At 37.2% G+C, this 15,321-nt stretch overlaps 1 protein-coding gene and 1 pseudogene across 7 annotated transcripts in view; one reads left to right on the top strand and one right to left on the bottom strand.

Annotated features, from left to right (window-relative positions):
- Window positions 1-15,321, bottom strand: part of AXDND1 (axonemal dynein light chain domain containing 1) — a 113,329-nt gene that overhangs the window by 83,638 nt on the left and 14,370 nt on the right. For all 7 annotated transcript variants that reach the window (XM_072830830.1, XM_072830827.1, XM_072830833.1 and 4 more), the window contains 5 exons: window positions 14,001-14,121; window positions 13,139-13,224; window positions 11,788-11,844; window positions 10,539-10,641; window positions 8,870-8,991 (listed from right to left, as the gene is read on the bottom strand). In XM_072830830.1, the coding sequence (XP_072686931.1) occupies window positions 8,870-8,991; window positions 10,539-10,641; window positions 11,788-11,844; window positions 13,139-13,224; window positions 14,001-14,121 (489 nt within the window). The remainder of the gene's footprint in view (window positions 1-8,869; window positions 8,992-10,538; window positions 10,642-11,787; window positions 11,845-13,138; window positions 13,225-14,000; window positions 14,122-15,321) is intronic.
- Window positions 3,423-4,211, top strand: LOC140634835 (inosine triphosphate pyrophosphatase pseudogene; annotated as a pseudogene).

The following is a 15,321-nucleotide window of genomic DNA, read 5'->3' as shown; positions in this document are numbered from 1 at the left end:
CACACTCCTATGTTTACCACAGCATTATTTATGATAACCAAGAAATAGAAGCAACCTGAGTATCCATCAATAGACAAACAGACAAATGGTGGTGTATATAGATACAACTGGATATTATTTAGTCATTAAAAAAAAAAAAAAAAGAAACCTTGCCATTTGTGATATGAATGGACCTAAGGGCATTATGCTTAGTGACATAAACTAGACAGAGTAAGACAAATAGCACTTGATTTCACTCATCTAAATCTAAAAAAACAAAACAGAAACAGACTCATAAATACAGAGAACAAACTGGTGGTTGTCAGAAGGAAAGGTGTGAAGGGCTGGGCAAAATAGTTGAAGAGGACTAAGAAGTATGAACTCCCAGTTATAAAATAAATTAGTCATGAATATGTAAAGTACAGCCCAAGGAATATAGTCAAAAATACTTTACTTTGTATGATGACTTATCATAGAAAATATTTCATAATGTAGATAATGTCAAATCACTATTTTGTATACCTGACATTAATATTGTATAGCAACTATACTTCAATTTAAAATAAATAAATTTGGGGGCAACCCCAGTGGCTCAGCGGTTTGGCACTGCCTTCAGCCCAGGGCGTGGAGACCCAGGATCGAGTCCCAAGTGGGGCTCCCTGCATGGAGCCTGCTTCTCCCTCTGCCTGTGTCTCTGTCTCTCATGAATAAATAAAATATTTAAATAAATAAATAAAATAAATTTGGGACACTTGGGTGGCTCAGTGTTTGACCATCTGCCTTCAGCTCAGGTTTGTGATCCTGGGATCCTGGGGTTGAGTCCCACATCAGGATCCCTATGGGGAGCCTGCTTCTCCCTCTGCCTATGTCTCTCTGTCTCTCATGAATAAATAAAATTAAAAAAAAAATAACATAAGGGCAGCCCTGGTGGCACAGCGGTTTAGTGCCGCCTGCAGCCCAGGGTGTGATCCTGGAGACCTGGGATCGAGTCCCATGTCAGACTCCCTGCGTGGAGCCTGCTTCTCCCTCTGCTTGTGTGTCTGACTCTCTCTCTCTCTCTCTCTCTCTCTCTCTGTGTGTCTCTATGAATAAATAAATTTTTAAAAAAATAACAAATTTTTAAAAAATACCAACTTTGAGGGGTGCCTGGGTGGCTCAGTTGGTTAGGTGTTTGCCTTTGAGTCAGGTCATGATCCCAAGGTCCTGGGATTGAGCCCCATGTCCAGTTCCCTGCTTAGTGGAGTCTTCTTTTCCCTCTCCTTCTGCCCCTCTCACCTCTACCTGTGCTCTCTCTTGCAAATAAATAAATAAGGTATGTATTTATTTATTTATTTATTTATTTATTTATTTATGATAGTCACAGAGAGAGAGAGGCAGAGACACAGGCAGAGGGAGAAGCAGGCTCCATGCACAGGGAGCCCGATGTGGGATTCGATCCCGGGTCTCCAGGATCGCACCCTGGGCCAAAGGCAGGCGCCAAACCACTGCGCCACCCAGGGATCCCCTAAATAAGGTCTTTTAAAAAATGCCAACATTGGGTCCAAGCTTCAAAGTAGGAGAACTGAGTGTTGGACTACTGCATGAAGCCTGGATTCCAGAAGGAAGAATATGCAAATTCTTTCTTCAGGAAGCATCTATGATTTACACCCTAAAGATATCATGATTAAGATTAACCAAATGTTATATATAAAAGCAAATACTACAAAATACTAATGTAAATAAATCATCACAAACAACAAACAGTAATTTTAGACACTAATAGTCTTCATATACAAAAAGTATGAGACTTAAAATATAAAACTATGCATGAAATGTTTGAGAAATGAAAGACTGAATCTATAAATGAATAAGTAATAAAAACCATATTGGGATCCCTGGGTGGCACAGCGGTTTGGCGCCTGCCTTTGGCCCAGGGCACGATCCTGGAGACCCGGGATCGAGTCCCACGTCGGGCTCCCTGTGCATGGAGCCTGCTTCTCCCTCTGCCTCTCTCTGTGACTATCATAAATAAATTAAAAAAAAAAATTTAAAAAAAACCATATTAACTCTGATGAGACAGATATAGAAACAAACCAACAAAACTCTTAGGTGAGAAGTATAATTATTGAATTATAAAACTCAAAAGATGGGTTTTAGCAGAATAGATGCAGATAAAGAGGTTACTAATGTCTTCAAAAACACTACCATGAATGCAGCACAGAGATAAGGAGATTGAAATTAGGAAAAAGATGAAAAGACAAAAAGCATAGGATGTCAACGTCTAATATAAATCTAATCTGAGTTCAAGAAGGAGAAAACAGGGATCCCTGGGTGGCGCAGCGGTTTGGCGCCTGCCTTTGGCCCAGGGCGTGATCCTGGAGACTCGGGATCGAATCCCACGTCGGGCTCCCGGTGCATGGAGCCTGCTTCTCCCTCTGCCTATGTCTCTGCCTCTCTCTCTCTCTCTCTCTGTGACTGTCATAAATAAATAAAAAAATAAAAATTAAGAAGGAGAAAACAGAGAAAATGGCAAACATTTATCAAAGAGATCTCCATTGATAATTTTCCAAAAATTATTAAGGACATTAATCTATACATAGGATTATGGTATAGATATACGTACAGGAAAAATAGAAACAAAATCCAGAGGAATTAAATGTACTCTCCTGCTGAAATAACAACAACAACAACAAAAAAAGTCAAATTATGTTGGGACAATTTCCAAGATACGTGGGACATAAAAATTTTCAAGACACTGGATGTAAGGCAATGAAAAAAAGTAATCACTGAGAGGCCAAAAGTAATTAAAGAAGGCCCTCTGATTGGCCCAACTTTTGGACTTGAAAGGCCAAAGCACAAGGGCAGAGAACCCAGGAGAAGCCCAGTAGATTCCCTGAGTTAAGGAGACAGAGCTAAGAGTCTAGGAGAGGAAAGAGGACAGGGTACCAGAGAAAAAAGAGCTATACAGAAAGATCCCCTGGAGGTATGCAGAGTGTCCTTCTCAAGTATTCAGCTAAGTAACAATCAGGGATCAATGTGAAGAAACTATCTGAGGCCAGGGAATGAGCCATCTGAAAGGATCACAGGTGGCTCAAAACAGCACTGGTTCTAACTACTCAGACTGGAAAAATTTATGAATCATGGATCATTGGATATAGTATAAAGAAAAGCTTTGCCTAAGTATTCAGAAAGAATTAACCCTAAATTAAGCACTGTTCTGGTTGCCCCTAAAGGCCCAAAAGTATTAAATTATTTTCAAGCAGCTTAATCATGTCCCAGATCAAAGTTCAAGAATATTTTTAGAAATAGAAAAATACACAGCATCCAATAAGCTAAAATTCACAATGTCTGCCATCCAATCAAATTTATCAGGCATGCAAAGAAGTCAGAAAACACATCTATGAGGAGAAAAAAACTGACCCACAACTGGCATAAATGTTAGAATTAACAGACAAGGACATTAAAAACTGGACAAGGTAATTCAGATTCTAGGAGATAAGTTTTCATGCACTTTGGTGGTACAGAAAATTGACCTGCCAACCAGGGAGAGCCTGAGGAGATTTCCATACAGAAGTATCGGAAACAGCTCAGCAGGTACACGAGCCTATACTGGTGGAGGACACCTATCTGTGCTTCAACATCCTTGGGAGCCTCCTAGGCCCCTACCCTACATGAAGTGGTTTCTGGAGAAGTTAAAGCCTGTAGGTCTCTATCAGATCCTGGCTGGGTTCAAGGACAGACTTGTCTCTGTGCTCTGCACATTTGTACTCAGCACCAGGGGCCCTAGCAAGCCAGTGTCCCTATTTAGGGGCCAGATCATGGTGCCCAGAAGCTGCCAGGACTTTGGCTGGGACCCCTGCTTTCAGCCTGATGGATACAAGCAGACGTATGCAAAGATGCCCATAGCTGAGAAGAAGGCCATCTCCCATCACTTTCAGGCCCTTCTTGAGCTAGAAAAACACTTTTGCAGTCTGACTTTTCTAGTAGCCAGTGGTGATCACCATGGCCAGGGATCTGAGGAAGACTAGCCTGAAACCTCCCCCATCAGACAGACACCCCTCCAAGTACTGCCTTGAGGGTTACTGCTTCCTAGGGGTGTTGAGATAGCCTCACCAGTCCTATTTGGAGGAGGAGGAGTTGGCTCTGCTTGGAGAACCTTTGGGCAAGGGATACCATTCTCTTGCTGTTGGGGATTCAGTGGTCCCTCCCATAGTTTCCTGGCCTGGAATCCTAAAAGGACCTCAGATGTTAAACTAGCCATGGCAGGATTGGGGGTTTGGGAAGAACCATACAAAGAGCCCCAGGTGTTTTTTTTATTTTTTCAGGGTTTCTTTTCTTTTTTCTTTTTTCTTTTGTTTTTTTATTGGAGTTCGATTTGCCAACATATAGCATAACACCTAGTGCTCATCCCGTCAAGTGCCTCCATCAGTGCCCATCACCCAGTCACCCCATCCCCCCACCCACCTCCCTTTCCACTACCCCTTGTTCGTTTCCCAGAGTTAGGAGTCTCTCATGTTCTGTACCCAGGTGTTTTTAAAAATCAGCAAATAAAAATACTGAAAGCACTTGCTTCCAATATTAAATGGATGTATTAGCTTTGGGGAAACAACAGGCAAACTATAACTATATTCTATGTTTGCATTGATAAGTAGACACATTGAAGATATTTTTGAAAAGACCCAAAATGAACTTTTAGAGATGAAAACTACAATGTCTGAGTTGAATATTACTGAATGGAATTAAAAGCAGATTATATACTGCAGGAGAAAAGATTAGTGAACTTGAAGATAGAGCAACAGAAATTATCCAAAATGAACAGAAAAAGATTTTTAAAGTAAGAGAAAAGTTTCAAAGCATCAGTGATCTCTGGGACCATCTCATTATAAACGGCCTGATATATGAGTAAATGGACTCCCCTAAAAAGGGAGGAGGGAAGAAAATACACTTGAAGAAAAACTAGCCAAAAAACTCCCATATTTGATGAAAACTATAAACTCACAAATCCAAAAAGCTCAATGAACACCAAGCACAAGAAACATGAAGAAAATTACACCAAATTGCATCATAAGCAAATTGCTCAAAAACAATGATATGATGCTCACAACTTAGTGAATTCTACAAAATAACAGTCAGAAAATATGTCAGCAGTTAAAATTGAGGTGTAAGTAAGTAAAGCAACCAGTCTGAAAAGACTGCATGCTGTATGATCCCAACTACATCACATTCTGGAAGAGAAAAAAGTATAGAGACAGTAGAAGGATCAGTGGTGGCTGCGGGTTTGAGGGAACAGGAATGACAGAGGGATAAACAGGTGATGCGTGGGAGGTTCAGGGCCATGAAACTGGTGATACTGCATGAAGTCAACACTGACTAATTAGTGTGTTTTCCATATAGAGTATATTTCACCAAGAAAACTTGTAAGAACTGAGGAAATTTAACCTAGATAAGAGAATGCATAAGGGGGGAACAAAAATGGCTATTTTCAAATATTTAAAGAGCTATACAGTAAAAGAAAGAACGGAGTTATTCTGAATATTTTCACAGTACAAAATGAGGATTAGTGAGTAAAGTTACAGAGACGTAGATTATATTTATATAAAGTAGCTGTAATTTTTTAATATATGAAATCTGATACACAAAGGAATATGTGTAAATGAGGAATGAAATGACTATCTGTGAACAACTTTATAATTTTTTTATTGAGATATAATTGACATGTTATAACATTCACTCTTTAAAGTATGTAATTCTGTTTAATATTTTCAGAAAGTCATACAATATCAGCACTACTTCCAGAGTATTTTCTCATCCCCGTCACCAAAAATCCTTAATGGTACCTGTTTACAATTATTCTTCATTTCCCTTTCTCCCAGTCCCTGGCAACTACCAGTCCACTTTCTGTCTGGATGTGCCTTTTCTGGATATTTCATATAAGTGGGATCTTGCAATATTGTGACCTTTTGTGACTAGCTTCTTTCACTTAGCATATTTGCAAAGTTCATTCATGCTATATCATTTATCAGTACTTCATTCCTTTTTATGGTTGAAAAATATGCATTTGTCAAAACCCATAGAACAAAACAACACAAAAAATAAACCATAATGTAAAGTATGGGCTTCAGTTAAACATAGTATATCAATATAGGTTCATTAATTATAACAAATATACCACTTTAATATCAGATTTTGTGGAAGGGAGAGTAAATGGAAATTCTCGATTACCTGTTCAATTCTGTAAATTCAAAACTATTCTTAAAAAGAACCTTTTATCTTTTAAAAGAAAGCCAGTGGCGTCTGAGTGGCTCAGTCTTTGAGTGTCTGACTCTTGATTTCAGGTCAGGGTATGACCTCAGGGCCCTCAGATTAAGCCCCACATGGGGCTCCCCACTCAGTGGGAAGTAAGCTTGTCTCTCTTCCTCTGCTCCTCCCCACTGCTTATGCATGTACTCTCTCTCTCCCTCTCAAATAAATAAATCTTTTTAAACAAATTAATTAAATAAAATAAATTCATATCAGTACATGTATAAAAAAATGAATAGGTCAGGGGCGCCTGGGTAGATCAGTCCATTAAGTATCTACCTTTGGCTCAGGTCATGATCTCAGGGTCCTGGGATATAGCCCCAAGTAGGGCTCCCTGCTCTGTGGGAAGCCTGTTTCTCCCTCTGCCTTTGCCATTCCCTCTGCTTGTGCTCTCCTCTCTCTCTCAAATAAAGACATAAAATTTTTAGAAATAAAAAAATGAATAGGTAAGTAACAAATTAGGAGCAAATATTAAGTATTAATAGAGATTTTATAAAAAAAGAGACACACACATATATACATACATACATGACAAAAGATTAGTTTCTCAGATATGTAAAGAACTCCTACAATGCAATAATGAAAATACAAACAACCCAATTTAAAAATAGACAAAATACTTGAACAGACATTTTACAAAAAGAATATATGGTCAATAAGCTCATGAAAATGTGTTCAATGTAATTTATTGTCAGGAAAATGAAAGTTTAAACCATAATAATGTATTATCACATACCTATTAGAATGACCAAAATTTTAAAAACTTACAAAACCAAATGTTGGCAAAAATATGTAACAACCAGAACACTCATACACTGTTAGTGGGAATATACAATGGTAAAACCACTTTAAGAAAAGGTATAACAACTTCTTATAAAAATAAACTTAAACCTACCTTATGAACCAGCAATCCCATCCTACATATTTACCAAAGAAATGAAAACACATTTTCAGGAAAGATTCATACAAGAATGTTCATGATGGCTTTATTCAAACTGGAAATAACCCAATGTCGATCAATGGGAGAAGGAATAGACTGGTTTTTGTTCCATTCATACATCCCAGGGTCCTGGGATCAAGGCCCATGTTGACCAAGCAGAGAGGAGCCTGCCTCTCCCCCTCCCTCTGCCACTCCCCCTGTTTGTACTCTCTCTCTCTCTCTCTCTCTCTGTCAAATAAATGAAATCTTAAAACAAACATGCTACAGGAAAGAAGCCTTACATGTGCAGTTGACTCTTGAATAACATGGAGGTTAGGAGCACTGATCCTCATGTAGTCAAAAATCCACATAAAACTTCTGACTCCCCAAAAACATAGTCTACTGTTGATCAGAAGCTTTACCAATAACATAAGCAATTGACTGACATGTATTTTTTATGTAGTATATATCATATACTGTATTCTTATAGTAAGCTAGAGAAAAGGTTATTAAGAAAATCATAAGGAAGAAAAAATACATTTAAAGTATTTGTAACAAATCTAAGTAAACTTGTGCAGTTCAAACTCATGTTGGTCAAGGGTTAACTGTATATACTCTACATGATCCCATTTATATGAAGTTCCTAAATAGGTGAAACTAATCTAACTGGGAAAGAAGTCAAAACTCCTAGAGAAGTCGGGGTGGGCATTCACTGGGAAAGAGCACTAGGGAACTTTGTGGGGTTATGGTAATCTTCCATACCTTGTTAAGAGTTTGTATTTGTCAAAGTCAACAAAGGCAGATGTATGAACCTTCTCAATGCTTGACACAGAGTAGACACTCAGTAGGTATCACTGACTGATGAATGAATAAATGGACAAGTGAAAATTTTCACCATAGTTATTATCTGTACCTACAGATGAGAAAACTAAGGCTCACACTTTTACCAAGGTTACACATCTAGATGTTGATTTGAAACCAGATTGGCTCTGTCTCCAGAATCTATACTTTTGGGATGCCTGGGTAGCTTAGTGGTTGAGTGTCTGCCTTTGGCTCAGACTGTGATCCTGGAGTCCTGGGATCAAGTCCCACATCACGCTCCCCACAGGAAGCCTGCCTCTCCCTCTGCCTATGTCTCTAACTCTCTCTCTCTCTCTGTGTGTGTCTCTAATGAATAAATAAAATCTTTAAAAATCAAGAATCTATACTTTTTTTAGTATTTCACATAGCACTTCACTCCCAATCATAAAAGAATTTGGTGTCAGGGCACCTGGGTGGCACAGCTGGTTAAGCGACTGATTCTTGATCTAGGCTCAGGTCATGATCTCAGGGTCATGGGATCAAGCCCTGCATCAGGGTCTGTGCCCAGTGGAGAGTCTACTTGATTCTCTCTCTCCCTCTTCCCCATCCCACCCCCTTGCCACACACACTATCTCTGTGTAAAATAAATTTTAAACATTTTTTTAAAAAGGAATATGGTGTCAAACATGCCAAAAGAGATTACCTTATACAGAATAGGATAGGATAGGACAGGACAGGATAGGATAGAAATATGATAGAAATGCAATTCAGCTCCTTATTATCAATAGAATAAAGAAGGGAACTTTTTTGTGATTTTCTCAAAAGCAGATATAAACATAATTGTAATATAAAATTCAAAAGGAAACCAGATATTGCAATAACAGCTCTAACCTGATTTTGGACAGCAGTTCTCCTCTATCTGCACAGTCCACACTGACTTGTCGAATAAGTTCATGAAATACCGTATTGTAAATGGTCTGTTCCTTCTTCAATATATGTAATAGTTCGTGCATCTACAAGAAGATAAGGAATATCATCAGTATTTATTACAGTCTTGTCAGTAAAAACACATTTTTGGAGGTAAATGCTCTGAATGTGAGTGCTTTAGAAATACCTTGATAATTTGACTCATAGTTTTCTTTATAAATACATCTACAAAAATGATATATTATTTTTTTGATATATTATTTTTAAAGTTTGTGTTTAATCATGCACCTCTTTATATAATGCACTGAGGTCACAGTATCACTTTTGTATTATCCCCGCCAAAAATACATAACCTGAATCTGATTCTGAGTACACACTAGACAAACTAAAATTGAAAAACATGGGAATCCCTGGGTCGCTCAGCGGTTTAGCGCCTGCCTTCGGCCCAGGGCATGATCCTAGAGTCCCGGAATTGAGTCCCACATCAGGCTCCCTGCATGGAGCCTGCTTCTCCCTCTGCCTGTGTCTCTGCCTCTCTCTCTGTCTCTCATGAGTAAATAAATAAAATATTTTTAAAAATAAATAAATAAAATAAAAATAAAATTGAAAAACATTTCTTCAGAATAACTGGCATGTGCTTTTCCAAATATCCAGGTCAAAAAAAAAAAAAAAAAGAACTGTTTCAGATTATAGTTGTCTAAAGGAACATGACAACTAAAAGCACTATGTGATCCTGGAATCCTGAAACAGGGAGAAAGAGCTATAAAAGCCATTTTAGGGACAATCAATAAAATTTGAAATTTGAATATGGACAAATAATATTATCATCAATGTTAAATTTCCTGATTTTGATAATTGTATTACAGATATATAAGAGAATGTCCTTATCCATAGAAAACACGCCCTGAAATGTTTGGTGATAAAGAGGCATGATGTCACCAGCTTACTCTAAAATGGTTCAGAGAAAACTATACACATAGAGATATGTATATAGAGAGGAAGAGAGAATGATAATGCAAGTAGAGCACAGTGTAAACTATTAGTGAATCTGAGTAAAGCTTACATAGGAATGCCTTATACTGAACTTGTCTATAAGTTCCAAATTCTATAAAAATAAAAATTTACAAAACAAAAGAGAAAAGAGCCCTTGAATTATCTATATCTATCTATATCTCTGTAAGATTGAAAGAGCTCCTTCACGAACAAAATAAAAAATTTTAAGTGATAAGAAAGCATGGTTGAATTGGCAGTAATTTTTTAGTGGTACATAAAATAATAAGGGTCATATATATAATCAATGGTCAGTGAAATTGACCATTACAGTCAATGAATTTATTCATTACAGTCAATAAAGTACAGTAACAATAATGCCAACAATTATACAGTGTTAACCACACACCAAGCACTAGTCTAAGCTCTTTATATTTATGTCATTGAATCTCCACAACAACCCTATGAGGGAGGTATCATTATTACTTCTAATTTAAAGATGAGGAAATTGAGGCACAAATACATTAAGTGAGTTGCCCAAGGTCACTAGCTAATAAATGGCAGAGCCAGAATTCAAATCCAGACATTGTGACTCCAGAATGCATGCTCTCAACCACTAGGTTACATTGATCTTTGCAATTACCTTAGTTGGCCCTGTATATTCCTGATTTTCCACACCAGCCCTCTCTAGCATAGCATCCATCACATCATTCAGCTGGACCACTTCTACTCTTTTATTAGGTTTCCTGAAAGATTACATGGTGACAGACTGATGTAATTAGTGTTATAACAGGTCATCCTCAAATGACAAAAGGAATATAATATATATAAAATGTATATACTATGGAATTATTAATAGTATTTTTTTATTTGAGAAAGAGAGCTAGAGGAGGGGCAGAGGGGCAGAGGGACAGGGAGAGAACCCCCAAGCAGATTCCCCACTGAGCACAGAGCCTGACATAGGGCTCAATCCCAGAACCCCAAGACCATGACCTGAGCTGAAACCAAGAGTTGCTGGTCCAACAGACTGAGCCACCTAGACACTCCTGGAATATTAATGGTATTTGAAAGCATTAGCCCTGTATGTATGGATCTAGTGGGCTATATCAGTAATAAAATTTTTTAAAAAGAAGAAAAAGGAAAAGAAAAATGTAAATAGTATGATCCTCTTTTGCGTAAAGAAAATAACACTTTCTTCTAAACATTCCTACTTAGTGTTTAGGATTGTAAGAATATAGAAGAAATATGGAGAGATAAATATCAAGCTGTTAATATTGGTTACTCCACAATGTAAGTGAAGAAAAGGGATAAAGGAGAGATAAAAAGAAAAAAAAAAAAGACTAGCAAACAGATCTATCATACAACATTATGCCTAGATTCAACAATACTGTAGGGCGCCTGGGTGACTCAGTCAGTTAAGGGGCTGTTTTTGGCTCAGGTCATGATCCCAGGATCCTGGGATCAAGCCCCACATTGGGCTCCCTGCTCAGCAGGGAGCCTGCTTCTCCCTCTGGTCCTCCCCCTCTCATGCTGTCTCTCTGTATCAAATAAATAAATAATTTTAAAAAATGATACTGTATTTAAAACTTAAAAATGTGTTAATAAGATAGATCTCATGTTGAGTATTCCTACCACAATAAAATAAAATTTTAGAAAAAACAAATTTAAAACTGTAAAAGAATGTTTTATAGTACTTAAATATTACTATAAATATGTAAAAATTGAAAACACTAATTAGATGATAGAATTGTGTCTTGGGTTTCTGTTATAATTTTAATATTTTCTGTGTAATAAAGTACTAAGAAAAATAAATATATATGTCTGTTTAAAATATTACATCCATATGTATATGTTCCTTCTGAGAAATACTTTCAAAAATAAACTGTACTTACATGGATGGGAAGAGCAATAGCCTGTTTTCACTATCTGTGAGGAGAGTAGTATATTTGCTGCAACAAATAAGACAGATAAATATTATGGGAAGAAATTAACTGGACTGTTTATCACATATCACAACATGATAAACCTAAGACCAGGAAATTGGGAAGCTTGGAGGCAACTGAAAGGGTCCATCATTTTACCCATAAAATCACAATGACCCTGAAAATCTTAGTGATATTTCTTAGAAAATAAGGGAACATTCAAAGAATTACGGGGACATGTCCAAAGAACATAAGAGCCAGCTCAAAGGAGCTAACATTGGCCAAATCTAAAAAATTTTGAACATAAGAATAAATAATCATAGTAAAGAATTAAAAACCACTGGAAAAAAAAACAGACATCCATGAACCCATGTGGTAAAATACTAACTAATAAACAGAGAAAAAATGATGAAGCTAAAAAAGTCATCAAAAAGATCTATAATTTGTGGGTTGCTAGGAAACAGACATTGAAGTATTCGGTGGTAAAGGGGTCATACCTACAACTTAATCTTTTTCCCCCCCTCCAACTTAATCTTGAATAGTTTTAATGTAGGTGTATGTGTATCAAAGTAAAGAAAGGAAAATGTAAATATTCAGTGAGTTAAAACAGAGAGTACATAAGAGTTGCTTGTCATATTTTTGTAACTTTTATAATTTAAAATTATATAGAAATAAAAAGTTCCCTCCAAAATGAATTCCATTTAGTTCTCTTTGGCAAAATATTGTTCTGAAACCCACTATCATAAGAAAATGCCTTAATGTGAATTGGAAAAGTAAAAAGAGTGACAGCCTCTGAAGATTTTTATTATGAAACCTTAGTCCAAAGTTCTAGTTTTTTAAACTATGAAATATTCAAACGTTTCAGAAAATAACAAGCAAAATCATCTTTTCAATCCCATAAGCAGGAAACAAAGAAAACTGGAGATGACTAGTGTGCAAGCTGGAGCCAAGCCCTAGATGGTGTGCATCATGAGACACTGGCTCAGAAGGCTACTTTCATTTGTCTCCTTGGCCACTGCTCAAAATCATTCCTAAAGAGGCCGAGACAAGCATTCAGAACACAAGATCCACTTTTTTAATTCAAAATTAAACAGTAGGAAAAGACTGAGAACAATTTGATCACTAAAAGCCCAAATTCTTTTCAAGAAGATGTTTTCATTTTGACACCTTTCTTAAATTTAGGATGGAAAGCCAAATGTTTCCTTATTTCAATGTAGATATTACCTGGGAACATGGGTGAACTGTTCTCAGGTTCCTCTATGTCTGGGGAGGAGGAAACAGTTCCACTTGTCAGATATTCAGTATATACCATAGTACTCACTCATCATAACACTCCAAACCTGCAACTCCTGTATTTGACACAATATGAAATTCTTCAGGAAGCAAGGTATCCGTTAGTTTCTTTGGCTTAAAAAGAAAGAAGGACAAGAATGAATACATTAGTAAATTAAAAAAGCTAAATTGCATAAATCAACATTCCTACCCCAAAGGGATGCTATTTATTAAGAGATTTTAATTATGGAAATAATGTTATTAGTAATATGGACCATAAGATGTAGTAAAAAACATTTAGCAGAGCATACATTTAAAAAATAACCATGAATTAAAGAACAACCTTGGTCTTAATATTATTCACACGTGTCCCACACATTCAGTAATCCACTGACTCTTTAAACTCCAAAAGGAATTTAAAATTTCCCTTAGCAACATGCCAAAAATAAGAATTCTACAACTTTGAAGTGTAAACTTTTTAAAAAATCTATTCTCCTCTATTGTATTTTCTAGATTAAAGTGGATAACTGTAGCTTGGAAAAATGGCTTAAAATAAGGTATCATAGATCCTTTCCCACTAAATACCTTTTCCTAGAAATAATTAGAAAGTGCTATAAAAACTGATAAGCAGGGCATCAGGGTGGCTCAGTGGTTGAGTGTCTGCCTGCTGCTCAGGGTGTGATCCCAGCGTCCTAGGATCCAGTCCTGCATCAGGCTCCCTGTGGGGAGCCTGCTTCTCCCTCTGCCTATGTCTCTGCCTCTCTCTATGTCTCTCATAAATAAATAAATAAATAAAATCTTTTTCAAAAACTGATAAGCAATTCAGGTTGTTATTACAGTACAACATTGCTTTATATTTTAAGGATTTTTTTTTAATTAGAGAGAGAGGAAATTATTTGTCAAATACTTACTTTATGAGGCACAATGACACCATCATGTGACTGTAATGAATGTTCCATACGTGGGGGACAAAGTAAACTCTCCCTGGCCTTTCCTTTAACATATTTAACATCGTACAGAAAAGAAATATCCCTAAAAAATAAGAGAAATGTATTTACAAAATAAACTTTCTGTCTGGCACCTGGATAAGAGACGGGTAAGGTCCACACACATCCTTCCCTTGGGTGAAAAGGGGCACAAAACCAATCTCCTTACTTCATACTTCACTAAGACAGCGGAGACACTAGACATGAGCCATCCCTACGCCGATCTTCCTCCTCTCCACCTCGTATTTCTCATTCACACCACAAATTCTTTCCCTTCCTTCAACCTTAGGTTAAGATATATTCTCTTCCCCAGGATTATTTCCTCCACTGAGGTCCTTCATTTCATTTTTACCCACATCCTTTGGAATCTTATTCTGCCAATCTTTCTGTGTGTGTCCTCCTCTCTTGGAGATTCCCTTTGGTCTATTACTCAAGTCTTTTCCCCTTCTAAAAATCTTCCCTTGATCATGCACTGCTGTTATGTTATCATGATCCATCGATCAACTGACCTCTCACATTGTGTTAATCAGATTTCTTGAAATTTCCTTGCAGTCTGATTTCCATCCCTCTCTCTCCTGAAACCACTTTAGAAAGCTAACGACTGAAAAAAAAAGAAAAAGAAAGAAAGCTGATGACTTTCTACTGTTAAGTCATCAGCTCTTCTCTTCCAGTACTTCCTTGTAATATTTCCCAGGATTGATCATCCCTCTTTTTAAGAACACTCTCCTCTCCTCTATCCTGTGTTACTGGACTCTCCAGGTTCTTTTGCCTTGACTACTCATTCTTGGGCTTCTCCGTGACTTCCTGCCTACTAAATGGAGATGCTCTGCAACATTCTCGCTTCCTCTGTCTTCTTACCCTGGGCTTTCTCTCTTAGGATTGCCATCAAATCTCACCTAGAGTTGTTACCTCTACCTACCAGTGAATAATTCTCCCTCCATTCTAACTTTCCACTCTCCTATCCTCACTAATTCATTCTATCAGGAAGTACCACCACTCTACCATCAAAAGCTCTGCATACATAATTGATTCCTTCCCATCCATTGCTCTAAATTCCCATCTATCACTAACACTTATTAACTTTATAGTCCCCCTCATATCATTCTAGCATTGACCCTGTTGTCTCTTGCCAATGTCAAATCACTAATCCAAGCTTTTGCTACTTTTTACATAGATTCTCAAGTCTCTCTAGTATATTCTTACACACTTCTGCCAGATTCACCTTCTATAGCAGTTATAATCATGC

The sequence above is a fragment of the Canis lupus genome, chromosome 6 (genome assembly GCF_048164855.1).
Source record: "Canis lupus baileyi chromosome 6, mCanLup2.hap1, whole genome shotgun sequence".
Taxonomy (NCBI): domain Eukaryota; kingdom Metazoa; phylum Chordata; class Mammalia; order Carnivora; family Canidae; genus Canis; species Canis lupus.
Note: the sequence above shows the minus strand (reverse complement) of the source record. Positions and strands in the feature narration are given on the sequence as shown.